The sequence below is a fragment of the Oryctolagus cuniculus genome, chromosome 10, assembly GCF_051225735.1.
Source record: "Oryctolagus cuniculus isolate XC-2025 breed Fujian yellow rabbit chromosome 10, ASM5122573v1, whole genome shotgun sequence".
Lineage (NCBI taxonomy): Eukaryota > Metazoa > Chordata > Mammalia > Lagomorpha > Leporidae > Oryctolagus > Oryctolagus cuniculus.
The window spans coordinates 92737684-92765531 of NC_142876.1; the positions used below are offsets into that span (position 1 = coordinate 92737684).

Here is a 27848-nt window from a genome sequence, read left to right on the forward strand (position 1 = left end):
GAGAGTGACAGAGATCTTCCATCCACTGCCTCACTCCCTAGACGACTCCAACAGCTGAGACTGTACCAGGCCCAAACCAGGACCTCCAGCTGGGTCTCTTACATGGGTGTCAGGGGCCCCAACACTTGGGCCATGTTCTGCTGCTTTCCCAGGAACATGAGCAGGGAGCTGGGTCAAAAGTGGGACTTGCACCAGAGCTCACAAGGGATGCCGGTGGCACCACCCCGCCAGCCCCAGTGAAGACACGGGGCTTACCCACAGGCAGCACTGAACATTTTAAGGAAGACTGAGCATGCACCAACTGGCTCGGAGAGCCAGGAAACGCTGCCCCGCAGAGCAGGCTGCCCAGCTCTGACTTCTGACCACCCGTCTGAACCTTTGCCCCAAGTGCAAAAGCAGGAGACCTGGAGGTCGTGTCACTCCAGGGCAGTCCTTAGCTAATGACCTGTGTGAGAACGTGAAGGCCACGCCGTGGTGAGCATGCTCCTCGGAACGCCCTCATCCCACACTGGCATGCGTGGCTGGAGTCCGGGCTCCACTCCCAACTCCAGCTTCCTGCTGCTGCGCGCCCCGGGAGGGAGCAGGTGATGGTCAAGTAGTTGGGGCCCTGCTGCCCACATGGCAGACCCAGATGGGGTTGTGCGCCTTCGCGAAGTAAACCAAGCTGTGGAAGATTTGTCTCCCTCTCTCTGCCTTTCTAAGAAAATTAACATTTTTCAAAAACTGCATTTACAGCCCAGCTCATTGTCCCGGGGCTGCACAAGCACCAGGTGTGGTTACACCAAGGGGCCCAGCTGAGCCCCTGCCTGCATGCCCCTTCCCCACCCTGCTCCTCCACCCAGCACCAGTGGCCCCTAGGGCCCAGTCCTTACCAAATCGCCTGCCCGCAACTCCTCGTCCAAAGTTGGCATCTGGGCCTCCATGGGAAGAGGGCCAGTAAGATCCACGCGGGAGGCAGGGCTGGCCCGAGAGACGCGGCCTCCTGGTCCACAGCTCTTGTCAGGAAAGCAGCGAGTTCTGCAAGAGGAAAAGCTCCAGGGGCAGGGGCAGGAACTGCACGCGTTGCTAGCACTGGAGTCTGGCAGGGCGCAGGTGCGGCTCCTCGCTGGGGAAGGAGGTGGAACCTACAGCCCCCAGCCTCCTGCTGCCCCCCACCCCCCTGCGCGAGGACCCTCAGCTGCACCCCTTTGGGAAATAAGCCATTGAGGAGGGTGCTGGCTGGAGCTGGGCCCAGGGGTGCTGAAGACCTGCAGACTCTCAACGTGATCCTCCGGGCGCTGTGGCCCTGTAGGGACCCCTGAGGGTGGGGTCTGTAGACTGATGGAGCGAGCGTCCACACACACCAGTGCTTCCTCGCCCGCTGCGCGTCGGGGGCTGGCCGGTGCAGTGCACAGGAAGCCAGGCACGCTCCCGACTGCAGCGAGTGAGTGCAGCGCATCCACAGGCAGCGGGGCTTGCTGAGGGCCACCCTGGGGAAGCCTGCAGGCGCCCTGCCCTGGCCTGGGGGCTCGGGAGCAGGCAGCATCCACACTGAAGCCCTGGGACGGCATGGGAGTTGGCCAGGCATGGGGGGGGGGGGGGGACAGCATGAACAGACCTGGAAGCTACAGAGACCTGAGAGGGGTCCAAGGTGGGCAACAGGGCAGAGGGGCAGGGGCGGCCCTGGGGGCCTTGCCACTCAGTGCAGAAGGACACCGGGCCACACGGAAGGATTTAAGCTGGGCAGTGACACGATCTGATCTGCACTTTGGGGGGTGGGGCTACGTCCACCGTGTGGAGGTGGTAGAGGCACGAGGCCATCGAGGGGACTTCTTGGTCCTCCACGGAGAGGGTGGGGGCCCCGGGGACACGGTAAAAAGGGGGCCCATCCCAGGGGTTTTCAGGAAGCAAAATGACAAAGATGCGGAACCAGTTTTCTCGCTGAACCTCTGCAAGCTCATCCGGGCCTCTGAATTTGGGGTTTGCGCTTAACTCTCCCCGCTCCCTGCCAGTGTGCCTCGGACGCCACGACAGCAGCCAGGAGCCCACGGGAGGGGCAGGGTTCTGCTCCCGCAGCCTGGCTTTCCAGTGCTGTAATCCCGGTTCTGGCCAGCAGGTGGCAGCCCAGCACAGAGAGGGACGGCAGCCAAGTTCCCCGTGCCCGCCCCAGACAGGCAAGGGCAGGGGGCGGACCGCAAGGAAGCCAAGGGCTCCGGTGCTGCCCGGTGGGCAGTGGGTGGACCCCCGGGACCACCAGGGGCCTGAAGGTAGCACCTGACTGCTAAGAGCTGGACCCGCACTGCAGGGTGAGATAGGGCAAAGAGGGATGCAGGGCACCCAGCACTTGGCCTGCACCCGGGCCTGTCATTCTGTAAATCATCTGACACTGGGCCCTGGGGACCCCCGCCACCCTGGCCGTGTGCTCTGAAAGTGGCCTTGTGGACACTTACGCAGCCTGGCGCTGGGCTTCCCGGGCTCGTGGGTCCTCCCTCGGCAGGACTCGGAGCAGAGGGGATGTCACTCAGTGTGTGAAATCCCTGGCTCTGCTCCCGCCCCGCCGAGCACCATGGCAGGGGCCGACCCCCGCTGGCTGCTAAGGGAGCCTTGGGGTGCAGCAGGTTCACTCTCTCCTTGCCGCGGGAAGGGAGAAGTGGGGGTGGGCCCGGGATGAGGAAGACGCCACGCATGCTCCTGGATGAAGCGGTCACGGTCATGGGTCCTGCAGAGAACGCAGTAACGACGCCCTCGGGGTTAGCAGCTGTCGTGCGGTGAGCCAGGGCTGTGCTGAGCGCCCTGCAGTCGGCCGCGACGTCATTCACTCCGCTAATGCTCATTCCTCTGCTGCTACCAGTTTAACAACTAACACGGGCCGAATGCTGTTCTACACTCAGGGGATCAAGGGAGGAACGAGACTGCTGAGGCCCAGCCTTCTCGGGGCTGCCACCCAGGCAGGGGACTCAGATGGTGAACACAGAAATAGTACCAGTTCAGCTGCTGAACAGGCACCAATAATATTAGTGATAATAAAAACAGCTTATGGGGCTCTTTCCACACGAGGTCAGAGAAGCCGCCTAGAGGAGGTGATAGTTGAGCCTGAAGGCAAAAAGGAGGAAAACTTCAGGCAAAGATCAGAAATGAGGAGTAGGGAGCAGAAGGAAACATTCAGGCAGAGAATAGCAGGTGCAAAGGCCCTGGGGTAGCAGGGAATGAGTTTCGGGGAGAGCGGGGAGTGGCAATGAGGTTCTAGCCCAGGCCAGCAAGCCCTGTCAGACCAGACCATGTGGCCCATCAGCACAGCTGGATCCTTGACCCTCCCCCACCCACTGCCAGTCCATACACCGTCTATGGCTGTACTGTGGGTACCTATTGTTAGAAGAGGGAGGCTGACCATGCACCTCTGGGGACAGTGTCTGTGTGGATCAAACTGGTCGTCCAGGACTCCCCAGGGTGACGTGGAATAGCATGGCGCCTGACTCGGTGGAGGCTCACAGCCCTGCAGACACAGCACTCTGTGACTGCCTGGATGCACCCCTCACCCCGAGGGGCAGGGTCGATGCCATCCCCTCTGGTTAAGCGTGACATTGTAAAACGGGCAGCAACATGATCTGGTTCAGGACACACCAAACCACCGGCCGCAGCAGCACACACACGCCCTCCCCACCCCCCTTTCCGCCGCTGGCAGCAGGACTGGCTCTCTGACCTACCCCACTCGGAACAAGAGACGGAGGCTCAGGGAGATCCCATCCCGTCCCCAGGGCACACAGCTGTGGGGGACAGAGCTAGCATGCAAGCCCCAGTGACGGCAGCTTCATCTCTGCCCCACACGGGTGTGGCAAGGCGAAGGAGGGGGGTGGCAAGGGAAGGGAGGGCGCACCTGTGTGCTGTGGTTCGGAGCCTGGAATCTGGGCTCCAGGCATCGTCCTGGCCGGAGCAGGCGGGACATGCCACCCACCTCCCGCCTCCCGCTGAATGAACGAGTCAGCCCAGACTCCAGGATCTGTAATGAGCGACGCTGCCCAGCCCGAGGTGGATGGCGCCACACAAGCCCGCCCCGAGCCCTGCACCCTGGCCGCCCCCGGCAGCCTCCACCGTCTGGCCCTGTCTGCTGAGCCCTGTCCAGCCAGGCAAGCAGGCCAAGTCCTGCCCGCTGGGCCAGCCAGAGGTCACCCTCCACCCACAGCGAGAGCACTGCCAGCTGCTCGCCCGGGGCTCTCGGGGCCTCAGTTTCCCTTCCTGAGAGACGCAGGGGTCTGGGAGGGAAGGAGCTGCGAAGGGGACGTGGAGGGCATGGGGGCAGCCTGGGGACACTGGCCCCTCTGTCAGGATCAATCTCCCTAAGCCTGTCTGAGGCACTGCAGGCTTAGGAGCCGCTGTGAAAGCCGTCCTTGTGCCTGGGAGAATGAAGCTCAAGAGGAAGGGGGCCCCTGGCCCCCGGGGCCCCTCGGGCCCTGGCTCCTGAGATCAGCGCCAGCAGGGAGGACCCCAGTCAGGCCCCTGCGGCCCACCCAAGCCTGGTGCCTGCTTCGTGCCATGGGAGCGGTCCAGGGGAAGAAGGTAAGAGCCCCCTCCCCTCCTACCAGGGACCTGGACATGGCAGGGGGGATGGGGGCGGAGGGAGAGACACGGGACCCCCACCCACCTTGGAGCCAGCTCTGCCTCTCAGCTCCCAGCCAGGATTTGCATCTGGAAAGCTGGTTGGGGCTCAGGGCAAAGCCGGCATCCTAGGGGTAGCCAGAGATCCCATGTCCCTGAACACAGATCCCTGGCCACCCTCTCCCCATGGCCCAGGGGCAGTGGCCAGCACAGGTGATGCAGGGAAAAAGATTAAAAAATATTCATGACGATGATAAAGCCGGCCAACCGGCTGCTGTCGGCCGTGGGGGATGGGCAGGTGACTTCAGTTTTTGTCCCTCAGTTCCTCATCTGTAAAATACACACGGTGCACAGCCACTGCCCCCGGAGGCTCCTCGCGAACATTATGTGACTCCAAGTACCAGAGGGTGTAGGACAGCACTGGGCGTGGCAGCTCTGGGCACGCATGCGTTCTGTGATCGTCAGGCTGCTACTGGTGCTGTGATTCACAGGCTCTCTGATGGGGGGGGGGGGGGGCTGTCCTTGTGGCCCGTGCGGCTGATTTACGGGGTGTAGCACAGTGGGAGTTCATCAGTCCTCCTCCAGGTCCTCCCCCACACCTTTGCACCCAAGGCTCTTGGGGAGAGGCTCTGTGTTTATTCACCCTCTCACGGCCCACAGGGTCCCAGGCCTGCAGGTCAGCCCGGTGGTCAGGCTGCCAGGGCCCAGCCCCACACACCCACCATGGCAGGACCTGCACCTGCTCTGGCCCCTGGGCCCCTGTCTGTACAATGAGCTGGCAGGTGCCTGTGAAGTGCTGAGCCCACTGCCTGACACACAGCGGGCCCTCCTGGACAGGGGGCTCCGACCCTCACACACCCGAGATGACCTACTGCAGTAAGGATGTGGTGACACAGGGATGGGTGGTCAGTGTGGTGATGACATCACCACCCGGGACAGCTGCATCCCACATCAGAGTGCCTGGGTTCGAGTCCCAGCTCCACTCCATTGCAGCTTCCTGCTCATGCGCACCCTGGTAGGTCACAGGTGGGAGACCTGGATGGAGCTCCAGGCTCCTGGCTTCTGCCTGGCCCAGTCCCAGCTATTGTAGGTATTTGGGGACTTCACCAGCAGATGGGAGAACTCTCAATTAATCACACACTCTCCCCCCCCCCTTTCTTTCTCAGTCTCTCTCTCTCTCAAATAAATAAATAATTTTTAAAAAGGATGAGGGAACTCAGGCTCAGAGGAAAGAAGTGAATTTTATTATTTATTTATTTATTTATTTGAGGAGCAGAGAGACTAAGAAGACAGACAGGGCGGCCTATGTCCCAAGTGGTAGCTTCACCCCGTTCCAAATTCCCACCCTGAGAACGATTTCTCAGCCAGGGTCACGGAGCCCACGTACGCAGAGGGCAGGATTTTTGACCCCAGTCTCCCCGACCCCAAACTTCCAGGTGCCCAGCTCATCCCCTCCCTCCTGGTCCGTAACTGTCCACTGCATCTACACTCGCCTCCACCCCACCCACCCACAGGACCCTGTTCTCTGGGCACCGGCTGGGAGCCTGAGGTGAGCAAGGGTCCAAGCCACGCAGGACCCCCTGCAGCAGCTCACCTAGCCTCCCGGAGCCTCCCACAGCAGGACGAGCAAGGTGCCTGGCTCACAGCAGGTGCTCGGGGCAGTGGGTGCCAATGGCTGCTGTAGGGGCTTCAGGGGCAGCAGCCACAGGGCCGGGGGTGGCCCCGTCTCCAAGCCCTCGGGGTCAGCCTCCGAAGGCTGGGTCACGTACATTCTCTGCAACATCTCCCGAGGCTCACGCCACCCCGTTCTTCACATCCCCAAAGGGTGCCGGCTGCCAACCCCGGCCAGGTTTACCGAGACACTCATCGCTGTGCATTTGTGGCCACTGAAACACACAGAGCGTGGGGGGCGGGGGGGTGAGGGGGACATGGGTAAAACGGCTGCATTTGCTGAGCAGCCTGAAGGGAGGTTTGCTTCTGATGGAGCCCCCAGACGCACGCACCTGGCTGGGCCCTGCTGGCTGCCCAGTTATCCCCACTCATGATGGATGGGCCCAGCCGGACACAGGGAAGGTTCCGGCTCCGGGCTGCCCAGCTTAGCAGCGTAGGATCGCCTCACCAAGAACCCCAGGACCCCCACAGCATCTCCTGTCTGCACCCCACTCCACAGTGCCGTGGGGAGTCCTGGCCTCCAGCAGGAGCCCAGGGGAGGGAACAGAGAGTGGCCCCGGCCCCCAGCAGAGCCGAGCCCCTCTTGTGCCTGCAGCCCCTCACCCAGCCTGGGTACGTGGGATCAGTCCACTTCTCCACCTGCATGGCTCGTCCAGTGGCCTGCAGAGAATGCCCCTGCGCTCACGACCACTCTCCCACACCCACTGCCCTCTGGGCCCAGGGCCCCACATACACACGCCCACTCTTGTAGGTCTCCAACCACGTGTGCACTGAGTTCCCACTAGGAGATCACAGGGGACTGGGGGTGGGGGGGTGATGAAAGAGAAGCAGAGGGGGAGGGGGGAGAGATCAGTCACGGCGCAGTGGCTCCACCTTGGCCTGCCTTCCCTCCAGCGCCCCCAGCCGGCGAGGGACAGGCTGCTGGACCCATCTCATGGGTGAGCAGCACCCGCTCAGCACTGCTGCCCTTCCTGCCTGCTCCGGGCTTCGCTTGTCTGGGCCTCAGTGCAGCTGCTGAGGCTTTGGCCACACCTGACACCCAGCTGGGGCTCCGTCTGCTGCCTCTCTGTTGCCCCTCACCTAGGCCCCATGCGCAGACTCCTGGTCGAGTCCCCACTCCATAGCAGCAGGGGGATCTGCCCGGCCAGGCGGCACCCACACAGGCGGGCCAGGCCCACCGCATCCTTATCTCAGGTGCTCCCCACCACCTGCCACCCCAGAAGATGAGACCGAGGCTCAAGCTTTAGGGTCCAAGACATTTGAGAAGTACCTGGGTGGGGGAGAGGGGTCTGGGGTAAAGTAGAGGCTCTGGCACCAACTCAGTGGGTGATATCCAGGCCTCAGTCTCCTCATCTTTCCAATGGGGATAACAGCAGTACCTGCCTCTTGGGAAGTTTTCATTTCCCTATGTATTTGAACTGCAGAGACACACACAGAGAGAAGAAAAGATCTTCCATCTGCTGGTTCACTCCCCAAATGCCCACACACCCTGGACTGGGCTAGGCTGAAGCCAGGAGCTGGAAATTTCCATCAGGATCTCAGTATCTGGGTGGCAGGGACCCAGGTACTGAGGCTAACACCTGCTGCCTCCCAGGGTGCACCACAGCAGGAAGCTGGATCAGAAGCAGAGCTGGAATTCAAACGCAGGCACTCCGAGATGGGAGGCCGTGTCCCCACTGCCGGCTTAGCCACCATGCCAGACCCTATGCCAGTGCCTACTGTGACGTCTGTGGCACGAGGCCAGGGCGACAAAGGGTCTGAGGGCCCTGGACCTGTCCCTCCCCTCTAGGCTTCAGTTTCCCACTCTGGGAACCAAGAGCGTCGGATTCCATGATTCCTGGGCCTTCTGGAGACGGGGTTCAAGCTGCTGACCTCACCACTCCGTCCTCCGCAGGACCCAGTGCAAAATGAAAATGTGGGGCCCCGTGTTCAGAAATTGCTAAGAACCTCAGCACAGCAAGGGCAGCGCATTAAACGGAGCCGAGAGCCCCCAGCAAGTGCACAGGCCTCCCCCACCGCCAGACAGCCGGCCGCCGGCCGCAGTGCCAGCAAGGACACATCCACGCGGGCCAGACCGCGTCCTGAGGGCGCTGGGGTTAGGCACAAGCACACAGGCCGGAGCCGGGAGCGGGATTTTCCAGACCTTGGTCCCGGTCCATCTGTTCCAGGCCCTGTCCGGAGCCTCCATCTGTTCAGCCTCTGGGTTTGAATGTCCCTCTGTTGTCCTCCCAGGCCAGAGTGAACTGGGAAACTCGCTGCTGCCCCTCATTGAGAACTGTCCCCACCCACTCACCCCCACCCACAGAATGGCCTGGACTGAAGCCCTCGATGAAGTTAGGATTGAAGTTTCTTTCCTGGGAAAAAGCCCTGTAACAGAGGCTGGGGCTGGGGGCTGGGGGGCGGGGGGGGGATGGGCAGAGCAGCACGAGCGATGCTGGGAGGCAGGGAGAGTGCACAGCTTTCCTGTCCTCTGAGGCCTCCCAGCGTGGCCTCCTGTGTCCTTGGCTTTCCTCAAGCTGGGTTCAGGGACTGAATGCCCAGGACTGCCTTGAACAGATGTTCAGGTTGGGGACTGCACAAAGGCAGCCAGGGGTGGAGCGAGTAGGGGTAGAAATCCAGCCAGTCCCCTGCAGGGCAGCCTTGTGCCCAGGTGCCCGCTCCTCTGCCCAGGGCAAGGACTGCTGCTTTGTGAGTCCACGATGGCAAGACTCACTCTTCCTCTCCACCCGGAGTGTGCAAACCCAGCCTGGGAGGCAGGAGAAATTCAAGGAGAGAGGAAGGAAGAAAGACCCAAATTCAGCTGAGCTCTCTTCCAGGAAGCCTTCCCTGAGTGGATCCCAGCTGTCCACCAAGGAGAGACTTAGCCAAGGGCAGTGGGAGAGCAAGCCTGTCTCAGAGGTGCCTCTGCCTAACGAGGCCCCCAGGTTTTGCAGAACTTGTAGATTATCAGTAGCTACTGGCAAAGGGCCAGAGAGAGTAGAAGGGGACAGCTCCTGAGAGACCCTAGGGCCCCATAAGCCCTGGCCCCGCCCAGGGCAAGACGAACACCATCCAATGCCACGCTGCCCATGCGACACGCTGACTGCAGGTCTGCGATTGATCTAGGGCTCAGGGAGACTGCGTCTGAGTTTTGACTTTCCAGTGTGGCTCCGACGCCTGGCACAGAGCAGGTGCTCAAGAAACTGAGTGGGGGAAGGAAGCGAGAGGAGGCTGATTTCCCCTGAGGTGGGGTGCAGCGCACGGAGGGGAGCCCTGCGGAACCTCGGGCTGGGGTGGGGTAGAGAAGGGCCCTGGACTTCTCCCCTGGGTCCCCTCCTCTCTGTCCAATAGCCCCAAGGCTCTGCCCCTAATGCCCACACCCCCTACTGCACTTCCACCTGCCTGCCACACACACACACACACACACATCCACCTGCACAGCTTCCTGGCCAAACACAAAAATCGCTCATTGCCTGTTCAGTATTCATTCAACAAACATTGACTGGGCACCCCTTGGGCCCGGGGGTCCCAGGCACAAGAGACACAGCAGTAAACAGGACTCAGGTCCTGCCTGCAGGGTGCACACCCTGAAGGGGGAGAAACCTGCCCCCCGGCAGTGACAGAGGTATGGGGGGCAGTCAGGGTGGGCTCCCCAGACACCCAAGCAGAGAGTGAAGGGTGGAGAAGCATGCATCAGGTACAGGCAGCATCTGCCCAGGCCTGGGGGCGCAGAGGCCCCAGCACGTCAAGGAGGCCTCCCAGCTCCTGGCTCTGGGCTCTGGGGGCAGCCAGAGGCTGCCTGAGCACCCCCTCAGCTCCCAACCCCCACCAACCACTCCCTTCCCCCAAAAGAACCAAGTGTCTCTCTCAGAGAGACAGGGGGTACAGAGAAATTCCCCCAAGAGCGGAGTGAGCTCCCCAAGCCTGTCCTCCTGACCTCAGCTCCTGCGCCCCACATTCCCGGGTGCCCCCGGCCCCTTTCACGGCAGATGCCCTAACACACCGAGGGGAAAAGGCGGAAGGGGCCAACGTGGACACGGGCCATGGGGCCGCACCTCGTGTCTGGGACGGCAGAGGGAAGGAGCGGGCTTTAATCCCTGGCCCCTGCTAGGTCCATCCGCCCCGTCACGATCCAGCCTTCCCCGTGCACATGGAGCACGCAGCACCCTGGCTGTGTGGTTCCCTTTGCTGGGCTCCAAGGCAGGCGTAGCCACTGTGTTCCCCACAAGCTGGGGGCAATGAGGCGGGGCGAGGGAGGGAGAATTGGATGTCACTCCTGAGGACCACAGAGCGCCAGGTGCAAAGTCAGGAGCTCAGGACAACGATGTCCTTAGCCACTCTCTGCAGCCAGGGACGCACACTTTCCCCATTTCATGGCCATGAAGGGGTCAGATGAGGTCAAGTTGTCCAAGCTCCACCCACTGTACCCAAGTCCAAGGCCTCTGCAAGACCTTGCACAGCACAGCGCAGCCTTGCCTACCCGCTTGAGCTGGACTAAAAACACCGCATAGCGGTTCAGAAGCCTAAGGAGTCGCCATTCTGGGCCTCCATTGGTCTCATCTGTATAATGGGCAGCTGCTGATGATAAAACCAAGAATGCCTTTGAGTCATGGGACTACCATGGAATCGTCACCACAGACCCAGCCATAAAGGTTGCCACGTCCCCTTTTCAAGGAAAGACAGAGAGGTTGAGTTTGCTGCTCACGATCACACAGCCGGCAAGTACCAGAGCCGGGAACTGAACCCAGATCCCCGGGGGGCTCCTCAGCCCGTGTTCTCATTGGCTCGCTTCTCAAGCAGAGGGGGTTGACGCTGTTTGGCTCGGGCCAGAATGAACCTTTGCCTTGCTGGGCAGAGCTAATGGCTGCTGGCGGCTCCGGTCCCCCTTGGGGAGCTGCCTTGAGTTCAGAAGAATTCCTGCCTTGAAAGGCTGGGAGGTGGGGCAGGAGGGGGCGAATGAAAAGCCGGCTTTCGGCTTCAGAGCAGGCAGAAGCCCAAAAACCCAGCCGGCTCCCTGCACCAGGAGGGATCAGCTTTCGGAACACTGTGTCTCCTGGAGGGCCTTGAACAAGGGGCTTGTTTAAGAGGGAGATCAGATCTCAGGGCCTGGGGTGCAGGGGAACCGGTGCCAGGGCTTGCTTTTGTCATGGAAAAATCTAAGATGCTTGCCGGAGCCCAGCCCTGGAGGCTGCCCGGGGAAGCGGGGCTGGCCCTGGTGACTGACATCCTTGCTCCAGGAAATCCCGTGGCGGGGCCTGAGGCCTCCCCTAGAGGGCGCTGTGCTCACCCCTGGAGGGACTCTGCCGTGGTGTTGCTCTACCCTCCGGAGCCCTGGGGGATGCTGTGGCTTCATTTGGGGACAGGTGCTCCTGGAGAGCCTCTCAGTGACTCTGGGAACACAGCCTGCCTGGGAAAACGGGCACCTTCATGTCATGGGGCAGCCCTCGGAACAACAGTCCTCCCAGCGTTCTGGAGCCAGACGCTGACATCCAAGTGCCAACGGGGCCGTGCCCTCCTGAACGCAATCCCTGGCGTTCCTGTCCCCATCATCACAGAGCCTTCGCCCTCTAGGTCAGTCTCGTTCCTTTTTAAAAGGCAGAGAGACAGACACAGAAAGATACAGAGCGAGCTCTCCCGGCTGCTGGTTCACTCCCCAGATGCCTGCAATGGCCAGGGCTGGGCCAGACTGAAGCCAGGAGCCAGGAACTCAATCTGCATCTGCCATATGGGTGGCAGGGACCCAAGCACTTGAGCCATCACCTGCTGCCTCCCAGGGATGCGCGTTAACAGGAAGCTGAAGTCAAGAACGGAGCCGGACTGCAAACGAGGCACTCTGGCGTGGGATACGGGCACCCCAAGCAGCATCCTAACCGCTGCACCAAGCACTTGCCCCAGTGTCTGCCTCTTCGTTCTTTATGAAGGCTCCAGTGAGATCAGATCCTGCCCAGTGTGCTCAGCTTCACGGGATCCCATCCACAAGAGGCCTATCTCCAAATAAGGTTCCATCCACTTCCATGTACCGCTGGGGAGGGAGACGCTTCAACCCTACGCCTGCCACGCAACCCCCTGCACCTCTGCACGCAGAGACGCGTCCCCCCTTGGCCAGCTGCTCTCCAGTCTGCTCCTAGGCAGCTGCAGTAGACTCCCACCCAGCAGAGCGGAGTGAGCTCCCCAGGCCTGTCCTCCTGACCTCAGCTCCTGCGCCCCACATTCCTGGGGAATCAGCCAAGCCAGCTGCTTTGCCTTGGGATCCGGTGCTCTGTTCTGGCAGAGCAGCCACAAAGAAACCACAGCCACAGACCCTCCGGGATCTCGCTCCACCGCCCTCTCACCAACTGCTCCTGCCACGCCACGCTCTTCCCCCACTCAGAGCCTCGCCTCTGCTACCCGTCCACCTGCACTCCTCTCTGGGTCTTCCCGACTCCCCCAGCATCGGCTCAGAGACAGGCCAGCATGGTGCCTTTGGCTCAAGGACCACCATCTTGCTTTCTAATCCTGCAGTAGCTGCACAGAGCCCTGGGTCTACCCACCCAGCTGCTTAGAACACAGCGCCTGACCGGAGCCTGAGGAATGTGCATTATGACAGAACTGCACCCATTTCAATGTTCTTGCATCAAGATAAACTTATCTTTTAATTCCCTTTTCCCCTGTACCTCACACAGTGTATCCGTCCACACCCCGTGATGGGCATGTCAGCTGTTCCCGGAACAACGTGTGCCATTTCAGAAACGTGGCTCCGGGCTTTCCAGGAGGCGTCTCAGGGTTGTCCCTCCAAGGCTGAGGGCACACACACTGTCACCTTCACCCCATGATGCCAAACTGCTGAGGGCAAAGCCACCACCACACCACTGGCAGCATCTAACTGCCCCCGAACCCCACAGCCTTACCCATGTTTAACTTTCAAGCTTCAAAAAAAATGTTGTAAGGCACAGAGACAGAGAGCTCCCATCTGTTGGTTCACTCCCCAAATGCCTGTGACGGCCAGGCCAAAGCCAGAAACCAGGATGTTAATCCAGGTCTCCCGTGTGGGTGGCAAGGACCCAAGAACCTGAGCCATTCCTGCTGCCTCCCTGGGTGTGCATCAGCAGGAAGCTGGAGCCAGGAGTGGAGCCAGGATTCAAAACCAGGCACTCCGCTATAGGATGCACGCATCCCAACCAGTGACCTAACCATTAGGCCAAAAACCTACTCCATGCTTTTTCATTTCTGCAAATCTGATGGATTTATACTCATGTCTCACTATGAGTTTTTCAACATTTTTACAAGGGGCTCACTTTAAAAGATATATTTAGAAATTATGAATTTTTTCAAGTATCCATGGGACATTTACAAATGTTGGCTACACTATAGCTAATAAAACAAATCCAACTATGATACAGACCACAGGGTGTGTATACAGCACAAAGGACAATAACAAACAACTAAAGTATGTTTGGGGAATCTAAAGCACTTCTTAAGATTTGTTTATTCATTTATTTATTTGAAATTCAGAGTTACAGTGATAAAGAGGGAGAAAAAAGGAGGGAGGGAGAGAGGGAGAGGGAGGGAGGGAGGGAAGGAGGGAGGGAGGGAGGGAGAGAAAGTTATCTTCCATCTGCTTGTTCACTCCCCAGATGGCCATAGTGGCCAGGTCTGGGCCAGGCTGAAACCAGGAACCTCTTCCAGGTCTCTCACTTGGGTCATCCTCCGTTGCTTTCCCAGGCCATTAGCTGGCAGCTGGATCAGAAGCTGAGCAGCCAGGACATGAACCAGTGCCCATTTGGGATGCCGGTGCTGCAGGCACCACTGTGCCACAGCGCCCACCCTATAAAACACTTCTTACTTGACCAAAAGAAAATCAAGAAAACATTTAGACCCACGTGATAATGGAAATACTAGATGGCTTACACCTAAAGCAGCACTTTGGGAGTTTATAGCCTTATGTGCATCCACAAAAGAAGGCTGGGAGTTACTGAGAAACAAGTTGGTACAAGAACAGAAGCAACAGAAGTAATGAGAAAATAAAAAGAACAGAAACTAAAGACATGGAAGTGCAAACACAACCATGCGGAGCACTGCGACCACAGGCTGCTTCCCTTAAGCTGACAGCAGAGGGGGTGGGTGTTGTGACAGAGGGGCAAGCCACTGCCTGGGATGCGCACATCCCACATCAGAACGTGGGTTCGATCCCAGCTATTCCACTTCCTATGCAGCTTCCTGCTAATGCATCCTGGGAAGCAGCCAATGCTGGCTCAAGTGCCTGAGCCCCTGCCACTGACATGGGAGACCCAGATGGAGTCCCAGACTCCTGGCCTCAGCCCGGCCCAGCCACGCTGTTGTGGACGTCTGGGAGGTAAAGCAGCCTATGGAAATTCCGTCACTCTGCCTTTCTAATATAGACAGAGTAGAATGATGTGGCCGATTTTATGCCTATAATAGTTTAAACCTAGAAACATCTAGAACATACAAGGATGCTTCAGATTTTCATGGAAAATTCACATTGTAAGAAAACTATACTTGGAAAAAATTAAAATGGTTTACACCAAAATAAACCTGTCTTTTAATTCCATTTTTCTGTGAACTTTCTGAAGCCCCTTTGTATTGTTGAACAAAATCAGCTTAAGGAAAATCAGCTTAGTTTACATTTAAAGAAAGCAAATTCTAACATACTTCGCCCATAAGGAACCATCAGCCCATCAATTCTATAGGTGAGTTCTATTAAACTTTGAAGGAACCCATCAACTTGGCTTACACGAAGTCTTGTAGACAATAGGAAATGAGGGAACACCTTCCATCTCGGTTTGCTAATTCTGATAAAGCACTTTTGACATCTCATATCCATACTGAACAAGAACAGCAGAAGGAAAATATATTACAACTCATGAACATAGACGCCAACAAGTCCCCTAGACGAGGCTTCAAGATCTCACAGCCGAGACCTGGAGGTTAGCCTGAGTGCTACGAGGCTGCTCCCTGCTCTCTGCGTCCAGTCTGGGCAGCGCAGCTGACCTGCTCAGCACTGAAATGGCTATGAGCTGTCCCCGCTCTGCATCCAGAGGCTGGCTGGAGTCAGCGGAAAATTCCAGTGACCGGTTTTCCAGGGCTGCTCTGCCCAGCCTCGGCCAGGTGATCGCTGCACAGAGGGAGATGCCCCAGGCTGACTTCACGCAGGTCCAGTCCAGCCCGCAGGTGCACCTCTGCCCCCCGCCTGCCTGCCCAGGAGTCTCAGGCAGCAGGGCCTGAGGACTGATGGAGACGGAGAGGGGCCAGAGGCTGCAGGAGGCAGGCTTGGCCGGTGGGGCTTGGGCCAGCTTTGTGGGCTGACACTTGCTTTCTCTGCCCCCTGCCTGGGGAAGGCTCCGTGGTGACAGGGCAAGGTCATGGGCACAGGAGAGGGAGATTCTAGGTGATTTTGTGTTTTCCTCCTGATGGGTATTTCCCAACATGTTCTCAGTGTTTCAATTTTATTATCCTAAAGCATGAATGTAGCTCCTATCATTTCTTATACTTACTCTTATGCACAGAAATAATACATTTGTATTGTAGAAAAAATAAGGAGGTGTCACCACTGTGACTGTTTCCAGACTTCTGCCCCTCCCCCTGGCTCGCTGCGTCATGAGCGAGTCCCACGATGCGGCTTCCTGTCTGCACTTCACCATACACCCTGGGCATCCTCCCCTAACAAGGCATTTTTCACAGGTGCATAGTATCCGACTAACGTGGCCGTGCCACGATTTGTTTGAGCAGTCCCTGGTGTGGGGGGTATTTAGGTTGCATCCTAATCCTTGACGTTCTCGTGGGTATGTTTTGGTCACATTATTCTTTCCTGGGAGTAAATTCTGCTTTCAGGTTCATGGCGGGGTTTCTGTGAGCTTGGTGGTAAACTGCTGTGTCTATGTGCCGATGTGCAGACTCTCCAAGGAGCGGGAACGTGGCCTTTGCAGGCCCTTGGTTTCTGAGAGTCAAGTGCACCTCCAGGAAATCCCGATTCCCCACCGAATTCAGTCACGATGTGCAGGCCTCCCTCTGAGTGCACCACCTGTCCCAGCACACAACCAGCAAGGCTTGCGGTCAGTACTGCTGCTGTCCCCACTGTGTGGATGGGACACTGAGCACAGAGAGGTTAGGCGCCTTGTGAAGGTCACACAGCAGCTCGGACCTGAGCCACCCACTTGCCCAGGCTTCACTGCCCGGCAGGTGGGGCTCCTACAGCCCAAGCAGCAAGTGCTGTAGCCGCGTTGGCCAGCTGCCCTCAGCCAGGGCTCCGGGGCTGAGTTTCCGAGTGAGGCCTGCCCGCCAGCAGATGCTGCCAACTAACCTGAGAATCAGCGTGCTGCCAGGGGCGGTTCAGGGACCAGGCCAGGCTGACGCTGGGCTCGCTGCACCCCACTCACGCAAAAGGACCCCTCCCCGGTAGGACAAGGCCAACTGTCCAAAATCCGCTCCTTCCAGACTGGCAGCACAGAGTAGAGGAGGTGGAGCCAATGTGGGGCAGCTGTGGACACTCTCCCCACTGCACATCAGCTCTAAGCGATGAGGCTGGAGCTGCACCAGCCCAGACCAGGGCAGCAGCACCCAGCGGGAAGTGGCCGGCTTCAAATGCCAGGGTTTTGGGGAGCAGCCCCATGCAGATAACGTCACTGATGCCACAGCTGTTCACAGCTGGGTTTACCGAGCACTTCCTGTGCCAGCAGCCGCAGTTACCTCACTTCATTTTCTTGGCAACACTCTCGTTATCCCCATTTGACAGATGGGGGAACCGAGGCTTGGAGAAGTTAAGGGGCTCACAGAGCCAGGCGGTGTCAGAGAGGGAGGGGATCTGCTCCGAGCCAGCCTTAGCCTGGAGCCCACAGGCGTCTCCCTCTATCCCTCAGCAAGCACAGGGGACTCAGATCAACAAAGAACACGTGCGCTCTGCCACCCAGGCAGGGAGCCCTCCCGGGCGGGGAGCAGGACTGCCTCACCCCAGCAGGCTGAGCTTCACGAGGGGCACAAGGACCCTGCCGCAGACAAACCTCGGATCAAGACCTGGCTTGCCACTTGGCAGCTGTGTGGTCTTGGGGGAGTTACTCAACATCTCTGAGCCTCCGTTTCCTTGCCTGTAAAAGGCGACCCCCAAACACCCATTTAGCTTGGTGGTCATAAGCGGCAAAGGATTCCGCACAGGCAGGCCTGGAAGCCATTGTCATCGGGGCTGCTGGTCCTTAATCCTGCCAGCGGCTCAGGTTCATTACAAACCCAAGCACTGGAAGGCATGTCGAGCCCTCAGCTGGCAACAGTAATGGCGTGCCGGTCACTGGGCAGCAGGTGTGTGTTGCCTGCCCACTGCAGGGGATGGAGACAGGGGTCCACTCACCATGGCCTTGCCAGCGCACTTGTCCTAGGCCTGCAGGAGCGAGGAGTCACAGGAGGCCCTGACTTTGGTCTCCACTCCCCAGTCTGGGACCCTCTAAGTGACTTTCCTTCTTCTCCAGGCCCCTAGGGGGCGCTGGATACAGACTCTCAGCCGGAGAAACAGGAAGAGGGCACCTACGGCAGGCACTGGGGGAGACCCAAGGGCCCAGGGCACTGCTTGGTAATTGTGTGGTGACTAATATTTGCTGACTGTAAGTAATGGTGGCATTTTTAGAGCGCAGTGGCCCAGGTATTAGGGGCAACTGGGCCAAGATATAATGGCCACTTCTGTACTCCTTCCCCCCCAACACACACCCTTGTATTTTCTGCATTGCCTCCACAGAGTGTGATTTTTATAGTCAGGGGAAAATAATCCTCTCTGTGTGAGTTTAAGACGTGCCCCTGTTTCATGGAAGAAGAAATGAAGGCCCAGAGGGGTTCGGCCAGGTGGCCAGCGTCACAGAGCGAGAAGACAAAGGCTGAGCTGGGGTCACGTCTGCCGCCCACCACCTGCACCTGCTGGGCAGCCAGGCCCTCAGCCAAGGGGCCATTTCCAGCTCTTGCCCGATGGGGCTGTCTTCTCCCCTCTTCCCATGACCAAGCCCTGAAAATGCCCCCGCCTCAACACCGCCAGCACCCCCTAGCCCACCCCCAGCTCCTGATCCAGTCCTGCCGATCCCAGGAACGTGACCAGTGGAAAGAGACGCCGTCACGCCCAAGCCCTCCTTTTCCAGCTCCGCCGACTCGCTGCTTATTCATTAATAAAAGAATGCCCAGGCTATTCTGGGCACCTGTAATTTTCTACTTGAATAACCAGGGAAGTGGCCGCCTGCCCACTCCTCTGCCCTGCTCATGGCGCCAGAACAGGGAAAGGTGATCGCATCCGGAGTAACGGGATCTGGGTTAGGCTTCACGGCCGATTTCCTTGCCTTTGTCCCGCTCCAGAAAGCCCCAGGATCCCCCATGCCTCCTCTGAGGGGGTCTGGGGCAGAAACAAAGACCAGGCATGAAGACTGTTGTTAGCTAGGTGGTTCCCTCCACCCGCAGGAAGCAAATCCCAGCTGTGGACAACGGGCAAGTGACTCAAGGTCTCTGAGCCTCAGTTTCTGCATCTGTAAAATGGGGCAGTTTGGTACGGAGGAGGCACCTGGCCAGCAGATGAACAGCTGATGCTGATGCCACTGCCGGGGCAAGGATGAAGAAGGGACTTGGCGGCTCCAGCCCTCGGCTGCCTCGCCATGTGGCCCTGGATACGTCAATTCCTCCCTTCATTATTTCACTTCATTCATTTCCTGTTGACCAAAGGAAGCCGCAATTCTTAAAAACTTAGAAAAATGAATGCAGAAAATTAAAAATCATGGTGTCTTCCAGCTACGATGATTTACTGGGCACCTGTGCTGTGCCAGGCCCCCATGCCAGGTGCTTTCTGCCTGTTAACGCTGATTCTCCTTGTCGCTCCCCCTCTTCGCGGAGGAACGACACTAGACCCTGCGCTGTTCTTTCATCTGCTCGGCCCTTCCCAGGTTTGCTGCTGGTCCTTCCCGGGTTGGCTGCCGTCCCTCCACCTCCGTGGAGGAGCGGGCCCCCTGCCACTTCCCCCACTTCCGCGGGGGAGCAGCACACCACCGGCCGGCTCTCTCGGGGGCTGCTCAGATGTTACCCGGATGTTCCCCTTAGATGTTCCTGGGGCATGTTGTCTCTCTCCTCCTTTCTAGTCCTCTTCCACCAATCCCAACTCTGCTACCCACACGCCGAGTACGCTGCTCTCCTCCAATCAGGAGCAGGATCAGCTCCTGCAGGTTACTGGTCGAACAGGAGGCAGCTGTGTAAAAGTTGTTTATTCCTCTCCCAGCGCCATATTGTGGGAGAGCAGATGCATAGAATAAGTCTTAATTCCAGTAACTTAGTCTAGTCCAAGTTGCTCCCCACACTCCTGAGTGTGCACCCTTTTATTTTCATTTCACTGTGAAGGCAGAGAGAGAAAGAGAGAAAGAGAAAGAGAGAGAGAGCAAGCGAGCGCGCGCGCAAGCGCAGAGAAGCAGATGGAGACAGATCTTCCATTTGCTGGTTCACTCCCCAAAATGCTCACAATAGCCAGGGCTGGGCCAGGCTGAAGGTAGGAGACAGGAACTCCATCCAGGCCTCCCACAAGAGTGCCAGAGACCCAAGTACTTGAGGCATCACCGGCCGCGTGCCAGGCTGTGTGTTAGCAGAGAGCTAGGTCAGAAACAGAGTAGCAGGGACTGGAAGCAGGCACCCTGATATAGAATGCATCGACTTGACCACTGGGCCACTCAGCCCTGCACCCATTTACAGGTGAGAAGAGGAGGCTCAGAGGGCTGTGATCCACGTGCGGTCTCGAGGCTGGGGGAGGGGCAGAAACAAAGCCAGGGACTTTCACTTTCCCACGTCCACCTTGCTGCTTTGTTATCGCTGCATAACACACTCCCACAACGTCAAGGGCTTAATGCAACACACATTTAGCACTGCTTCCGTGGGTCGGAGTCCAGGCCCGGCTAAGCTGCCCAGTCTCCCAAGACTGCAGTCAACACCCAGGACAGGCTGCATTCTCATCTGGAGGCTCGACAGTGGAAAGCTCCTCTTCCAAGCTCAGTCCCCTTGTTGGCAGAATTTACTGCCTTGTGGGTAGAGCACTGAGGGTCCCGGATGTTTGCTGGCTATTCACCGAAGTCTGTGCTAAGACCTTCAGGGCTGCACAAAGTTCCTTGCCTTGGGGGCTCCCTCCGCATAGCTGCTTAGCTCAGCGACCCTGCCAGGAGACCCTCTGGCTAGTGTGTGTTACACACACGCATGTAAATGGACCTACACAGGTGAGAGTGCAAATGTACAATCAAAGGATGCCACGCTGCCACCTCGGCCGCACTGTGTTGTCAGAAGACGGCCCGCCCACACTCAGAGGGGAGGGACCACACCAAGGTGTGAGCCACAGCGGGAGGGGGCCAGGAAAGGTTCTGCCAGTGCCTGTCCACCACACCCTGCTCTTCCTATCACAGCCCGACCCTCTCCTCACCTCACCCTCAGGGAGAAACCACCGCTGCCAACTCAAAGTTCATTCTGTATAAGAAGCACCCAGTCACAACCTGGGCCAAGGAAAGTGGCCTCTGTGAGACAGTGGCTCATGACAGTCAAGGGTCAGTCTGGCGTCCAACCATTAGTATACGTTGTGCCAAGAACAGAGCGAGAAGTGGACACAGCACTCAGTCACAGAAGACGTAGCAGGAGGTTGGGGAAAACGCACCAGCCACGTGCACCCTTTGGGTTGCAGCAGCCCTGGACTAAGGGGAATGAAACAAACATTCTCTGACTCTAGTGTCTCGGTGATTAGAAATGACGTCTGCAGGCAAGGCTGGATCCAGGGTGTTAAATGAAGGCTGGGCGACCTACTCCCTCTCGTCCTCATGGCTTCACTTTCCATTCCTGCCCCAGTCACCTTCGTGGAAACCCTCAACAGTTGCAAAGTTACACCTTTTTGACAGCCAGGAGAGTGAACGCTGGACGGCCAAATGGGTACACAGGGGGTGGCCTTGGCTTATGGACAACGAGTTGTGGGAAACAGAATTTGAAAGAACGGCCCAAAACACAGAAGAACCAGAACACAGATGGAGAAGTTTGACCTTGACTCTGAGGTCCGACATCGGCTAGCGTGCCCCCTCAGGACTTGAATAAGCGTTAGCGGAGCCAAGAGCGGCAGGTCCGAGAGCCTGCGTTCAGCTCTGCTGGGCAAGTTTCTTTCCTGCAGAACCTCCACGCGCTCCCACTTCCAGCTGTGACTCTCCAGGGGGTGGGCTCAGGGCCAGGGCATCCCCTAAGGTCTTGCCCTCAAAGCTGTGCCATGGGGAGTGTCGCCAGGGTCCTGGGCACCCAAGGCCATGCAGCAAGGGAGTGAGACAGAAAACGTGTTCAGAGAATACAATGGAAGTCGCAGAGGAGGTAACTACAAGATCAACCGCGTAATAGCACCCCGACCAGGGGCCCGTGGCAGGTGGTCACGGAAGGGATCAGAAAACACGGCTCTGTCGGTGATGGTGACAGTGTTGTTAGTTTGGACTTCAGCTTCTCTACTAAAATCCCGGCAACACAAAGACAAAGCTTGGGCCATGAAGCCCAGGGAACTCGGCTGCTGGCTCTAGCGCGGGCCATTCAGTCAAGCTCCCGGGCCCCGCTGAGCCCCGGTGTGCTTGGTGAACGTGGACATTAAGCCCGCTCCCTCGGGATTCTTGTGAGCATGGCAAGATTAGAAATAAAAAGAAGGGATGGCTAACTCTGAGCTGGACTTCCACTTCCTGCTGTGTCAGAGAATGTGGTACCAGACTGCTCCTACCATCCATCAAAAACAGCATGACATGTGACAAACTAAGAGACACCTGCTGTCGCACAGTGGCCAGCAGGCAGTGGACGGCATGCTGTGACCTCCGAGGGAAGGGAGATGCACCAGGTAAGCCCTGGTCACTGGCTTGGGACAATTCCCAAGCAGGGCACAGGATGACAAAGGCCAAACAGAGCACAGGAGTCCCGCTGAGGGCCCAAGGCAAGCTCAGAGTTTGGAACAACTGAAGGAGAGGGAGTCTATGGGAGAGGGAGTCTATGGGACAGGGTACCGAAGAGAGGAGAGCTGCGAAGACCGGTGGCCCCCAAACACTGGGTGGGAGTCTCCCATGATCCCTAAGTCCTTGCCCAAGGCAAGAGTGTGTGTGCATTGGGCGAGGCCATCTTAGACTTGCTAGGGAGCCACTGTTGTGGGGTTGAGTGTGAACTGAGACAGCAACCTCAGGCCAGGCTGGGAGACACTGGAGAGCCTGTATCCTGGACAACTGCTGGTGGCGCCTGAGGAGTCAGGAGCACACACTACGGCCAGGGCTACTGCAGACCTGCCCTAACAAAGCCAAAGACCAAACCCCTCCAGATCGCCAAGAAGACAGAGCTTGGGGTGCAGTGGGGGTGGGGAGGGGGGGTGATCTTCCCAAGTTAGAAAGACCTTGGAAATAGCTTGGACTGATAAAATATAAAAGCAAGCTTGTGGGATTTCAAAGGTAATAGCAAGTAATTCTATTTTTTTTTTTAAACAAACTAACACTCTTTAGAAGATAGCAGCATCTAGAGTCTCTATATCACACACACACACACACACACACACACACAATCCAGTATGCAATAAAATCTACTAGACTCACAAAGCAAACAGGAAAACGTGACCCTCAGTCAAGAAGTGTAAACTGACTCCGAGACGGCCCAGCAGCCAGAGTGGGCAGATCAGCCTGTATCTGGCGCATAACAGAGGCCCAGAGAACGCCAGCTGCCTGCCTACCTCCGGGCAGAGCATTGCCCAAGGCTTTGCGACACCAGGGTTCACAAAGCAAAGTGCACCGAGCCCTCCCATACTGAGTCCCTGCTGAGTGACCATTGAGCCCAGAAAGTCAGGAAGGTGTGCACGTGCGGCAGTGAGAGAAATGGATCACGACTCTGCCTCTACCTCGCCGTGTGAGTCCCTCCACTCTCTGTGCCTCAGTTTCCCTATTTACATGATGGGTAGGCCAGCAGTTCTTCTCCAAGAGCCCTTCCTCCCCAGGGTTTGGCTGCCCAGCACAGGAACTGCTTCAGCCCAGGAGACTCTCTGAGCTGGGGCCTGGCAGAAGCCATTGGAGCAGGAACAGGATCTGCTGTAAACACTTGCGGGGACCCAGTCTGAGATATGCCAGGATAAGGAAGGGGCTCGGAGGCTGCTTCGCTGTGCGGCCCTGGATAAGTCAATTCCTCCCTTAATTATTTAAGCAAGTTCATTTCCTGTTCACCAAAGTAACCCACAATCCTTGACCTTTAAGAAAAAAGAGTGCAGAAAATTAAAAATCATGGTGGCTTCCAGCTGTGATGATTTACCAGGCACCCGCACTGTGCCAGGCCCATGCCAGGTGCTTTCCGTCCGTTAACTGATTCTCCTGCGTCTGCACCCTTTTATTTTCATAATTTCTATTTATTTTCATAATTCCCTATTTTCATTTATTACTCTCTTGGGTACAATAACGTTGGAAGTGAGCAGGGTCTAAGCTCATTTTCCAAAGAACCCTTTCTTGAGTGATGTCTCCTAGCAACCAGCTCTACCAACATCACACCCTTCAGAGACCTCTACACAAAGACAAAGGCCTTTTGTGGCTCCCTCCTTCCTTCAGAACCCCAAGCTGATGGGGCCGGCGCTGTGGCTGCTTCGAGTCCCAGCTTCTCCACTTCCAATCCAGCTCCCTGATAATGCACCTGTGAAGGCAGTGGACGATGGTCCAAGGGCTGAGCCCCTGCCACCTGCAGGGGAGACCTAGGTAGAGTTCTTGGCTCCTGGCTTCTGGCTGCATGTTGAGGCCATTTGAGGAGTAAACCAGCAGATGAAAGATCTCTTTGTTTCTGCATCTCTCTCTCCCTCTTTCTGTCTTTCAAATAAATAAAATTAAAAAAAAAAAAGCAGAAAGTGCTTTTTAGCAGAGGTGCTAATGTGCGGCCAGAGAGCAGGTGGAGCTGTGGGTGGGGGGAGGGGGGCATTGGGAGGGCCTCTTCTCACAGCCCCACCCTCGTTCCCTTCTGTGAATTGTCAGGTGGTCCAGCATCAGGGCTCAGGGGGTTCAGACCTGAGCTCAGAACTCGTGTCTCGTTTAGTGGGACGAGCTTGGGCAGCTTATGTAACCTCTCTGGCGCAGTCCCCCGTCTGTAAGAGGGAGCTGTCAGTGGCAGGAGGCTGGTGCTCCACCCACACCCTTCTGATCCGGTACCTCTAGTCCCCGGTTGCTAGGAATGTCGGCTCTTCCAGCGGCACCCTTTTCGGGACAATAGCATGGGACTGGTTACCCACTTCCCATTGTGCTACAGCCAATGACCAACTGACAGGGAGGAATCAAAGCCCAGCCCCTTGCCTCCACCTGGGGTGATGCTGTGGCACCAGGTCAACTCCAGACTCCCCATGGGACCCAGCTGAGGCCAGAGGGCGCCTGCCCTGGCCTTCCTCTCCTGCCCCATCCTGCTCCCTGGCTCCCACCTTTCAGATTCACCTGAGAGCCCTCCCTCAGTTGGTCCCTTGCACAAAGTCCTCAGCTCAGACTCTGCTTCTAAGAAATCCAAAGGCAAGGACCACACCTCACTCAGGCCGTGGCACAGGGCTGGCGCTGCAGCACAATGGGTTAAGCCTCTGCCTGTGACACCAGCATCCTCTGTGAGCACTGGTTCAAGTCCTGGGTGCTCCACTTCCAATCCAACTCCTTGCTAATGTACCAGGGAAGGCAGAGGAAGATGGTCCCTGTCACCCACATGGGAGACCTGGATGAAATTACAGGCTGGAATTTGGCCTGGCCTCATGCCCGCTTTGGGGGCCATTTGGGTAGGGAATCAGAAGGAACGTCTCCTTCTGTCTCTCTCTTTCTGTAACTCTCAAATGAATGAATGAATCTTAAAAAAAAAAAAAAAAAAAAAACGCACAGGTACTCAGCGAAGGCCTGGACCCGGTAGGTACTCACTAACTGGACATCACTGTCTCCTTCTCGTTACGGTCATTAAAGATAAACCTGGGGAAAAGGGGGCTTCTAATGTGCACAGGAGCCAGGAACGATGTGGGTAGGAGGGAAGCATTGCAAACGGCCTGGCTAATGCAGCTGGGGCAGAGTTTTCAGATTCCTTTTCCCTGGAACTCTTGTTATTTTTCTGATTATAAAGTGCACAGGGAAAAAAAAAAAAAAAACACTAAAAACCTAACGAAGGGGTGGGTACGCTGGCACAACAATGAAGTTGCAGCTGGAGCGCCCACGTCCCCTCAGAGCGCCCAGTTCCGAGGCCCCGCTGCTCTGCTACTGAGTCACTGCCTGCTGATGGGCACCGCAGGAGGCAGCAGACAATGGCTCAGTCCTCCAGTCCCTGCGCGTACATGGACTGTGTTCTCACTCCTGGCTTCAGCCTGGCCCACGGTGGCAACCAGCTGGGGAATGAATTAGTCAAAGATTCTAACTCTCTCTCAATCTCGAAATCTCTCTCTCATTCTCCCTACCTTTCAAATAAAATGAAAATAAATTTTAAAAATTCAAGAAATACTGAGAACTACAAATATGAATGAATGAATGAAATTCCCTTCCACTTGAGTATAACCACTGAGGACATTTTGACTATCCTGCCAGACATTTTTCACATAAATTCACACAATACACACAAAAATACACATACATACACCTGTCTACACACATAAACATTCCTACATATGATTTATGTAATACTATAAACATATCCACACATATAACTATATGTAAATGTGACACTAAATATATAACACTACATGAGTCATACCATATACACATAATTCAGTAACCTTTTTTCCCACTTGTTTTTCACAGTGTTGATAACGTACATCTTCCACGTCCATAAGCCTAGGTCTACAGCTTCTGTTTTAGCCACGCATTGTTACACTGTGTGGAGACAACACAGTATTTTACCAATCCCCCATTACTGGACAGCTACCTATCACTCCTATTTTTATTAATAAGGACAGTGCTGGCGAATGCACATCCCTGACAACACATCTCTGTGTGCACATTCCAACACTTCCTTCAAACTCCGGAATACACACCCAGCACAGCACAGACGAGGGGGGCCTCAGCCTTTGGGCTTCCGACCACGTCTCGTGGCAGCATGGCTGTACTCTCAGCTCGGCCACCCCAGGAGCGCGCCACAGAGTCCGTTTCCCCACACCCTCGCCAACACTGGTTCTCAGTGTGTTTTCAGTTTTGCCGATCTGATAGGCGAAAGGTAACACAGTGCTCCATTGTTGCTGGGGTGAGCGTTTTCTCTGGTTTTGGGCGAGGCCAGGCATCGCCTTAACGTTTGTGGGCCGCTTGAATTTCAACTACTGAGAACTGCCTTTGTCCCGTTGTTGGCCAGCCCTTCGGGATGGCTCCCCTCATCCGCCTTCCCTGCCCCCAGCTCCAGGCCCAGGAGCTCTGGGTGTGTTATTTCATAGGCTCTCCAATCTCTGCTTCCTGCAAAATCGGCTCCCCAGGAAGGCGGGGTTTTCGCCCTCCTGAGCGGGACTAGAGAGGATCTGGTTCCTTGCACTCCAGGGGCCCCAGCCAAGCGTTGGCCCCTCTGCACCCCACACCGCGGAAACTTTAGAAACCAGATCTGCTTAAAGAAAAACAAAATCTGTTTTCTCCAAAATTCCAAACCCACCCAGCAAGGACATTCCAGGAGTGATTATTAGCATGACTTGAGGGATCTTTTCAGAAGGATTTACCAGAACATTCTCTGAAAAGCCCAGTGCCCTTGAGAGGTTTAAAATGAGATTGCACAAATGCCAAAGCCTGTGCCACTTGAAAACCCCCCAGCCACTGACCCAGGACTTCCCTCTGACTAGGACTTACGCCCTGGGAGGGAGTGGTTGTACAGAAGACGTGGTTAAGGTGTGCACTGACACCTGTGCACACCCACAAAACGTCTGAGGACAGGCCCACCTCTGTCCCACAGAGTTCGGGGGTGAAATCCGGGTTGGGCCCCTCCTGTGGCACAAGAGCCCCACTGGGGCCAACCTGGGACCTGGGAGTTCGTGTCCAGTGCCTGCCAAGGTGCGGCAGCCTCAGTTCCAAGCCAGGCGAGATCCTGTCCTTGGTGAGATGAAAAGAATCGGGTCCCAAGCACGTGGCCAGGGCCTACCACAGGGTTCCCAGGCCATGCTGGGTGCCGAGGCCTGAATCCAGCCCTCCCTCCGTAGCAAGGACACTGACGGCCAGGGGCTCACCCGACAGAACTTCTGCTTCTGATGGGTTCGGGGGCTGAGATCCATGGGGTATCCCCCAGGGAAGAGTGCAGAGAGGAGTGGAGAACCCTGCGGAAATCAATCTAAAAATCCCACGTCTCTTTCTGTTCTCTTACGGGAACGCAGTTGGAGCAGTTCTTTAGCCTAGGGACCGAGCCCCTCTCCGCTTTGTGAAACGGTCTCCTGTGTCAGGCACAGCGCTCTCACAAGCCTTGGAGGAAACTCTGGAGAGGAAAGAAAGCCAGAAGGCCGGTGGTCAGCAAAAGAGGGCTCGGCCTGCAACACACGATCATCACGGGGCTGTGGCCCCCACTGGACTGCAGGGGAGGGAGAGTCCAGCACCTTCCTGAAGAACACGCCACTCAGGTAGCTCAGGAAGCGCATGGAAAATGCAATCAAAACACAAGCCTATTTTGGTGCCAAAAAAAAAAAAAATACCTTTCGAAATGTATGCATGGTTCCT

General features: G+C 57.0%; 1 protein-coding gene and 1 long non-coding RNA gene across 2 annotated transcripts in view; one reads left to right on the top strand and one right to left on the bottom strand.

Moving 5' to 3' along the window:
- Window positions 1-129: 129 nt before the first annotated feature.
- LOC138844086 (uncharacterized) lies at window positions 130-4017 on the bottom strand. The gene is made up of 3 exons (XR_011379499.2): window positions 3854-4017; window positions 2430-2698; window positions 130-1017 (listed from the first exon to the last, which is right to left on the bottom strand). It is a non-coding gene; the product is annotated as an uncharacterized LOC138844086 (long non-coding RNA).
- Window positions 4018-4172: 155 nt separating this feature from the next.
- FAM107A (family with sequence similarity 107 member A) overlaps window positions 4173-27848 on the top strand; it is a 54995-nt gene continuing 31319 nt past the window's right edge. Inside the window, exon 1 of the mRNA XM_008260854.5 lies at window positions 4173-4533. Within this exon, the coding sequence (XP_008259076.2) occupies window positions 4510-4533 (24 nt within the window). The 5' untranslated portion in view covers window positions 4173-4509. The remainder of the gene's footprint in view (window positions 4534-27848) is intronic.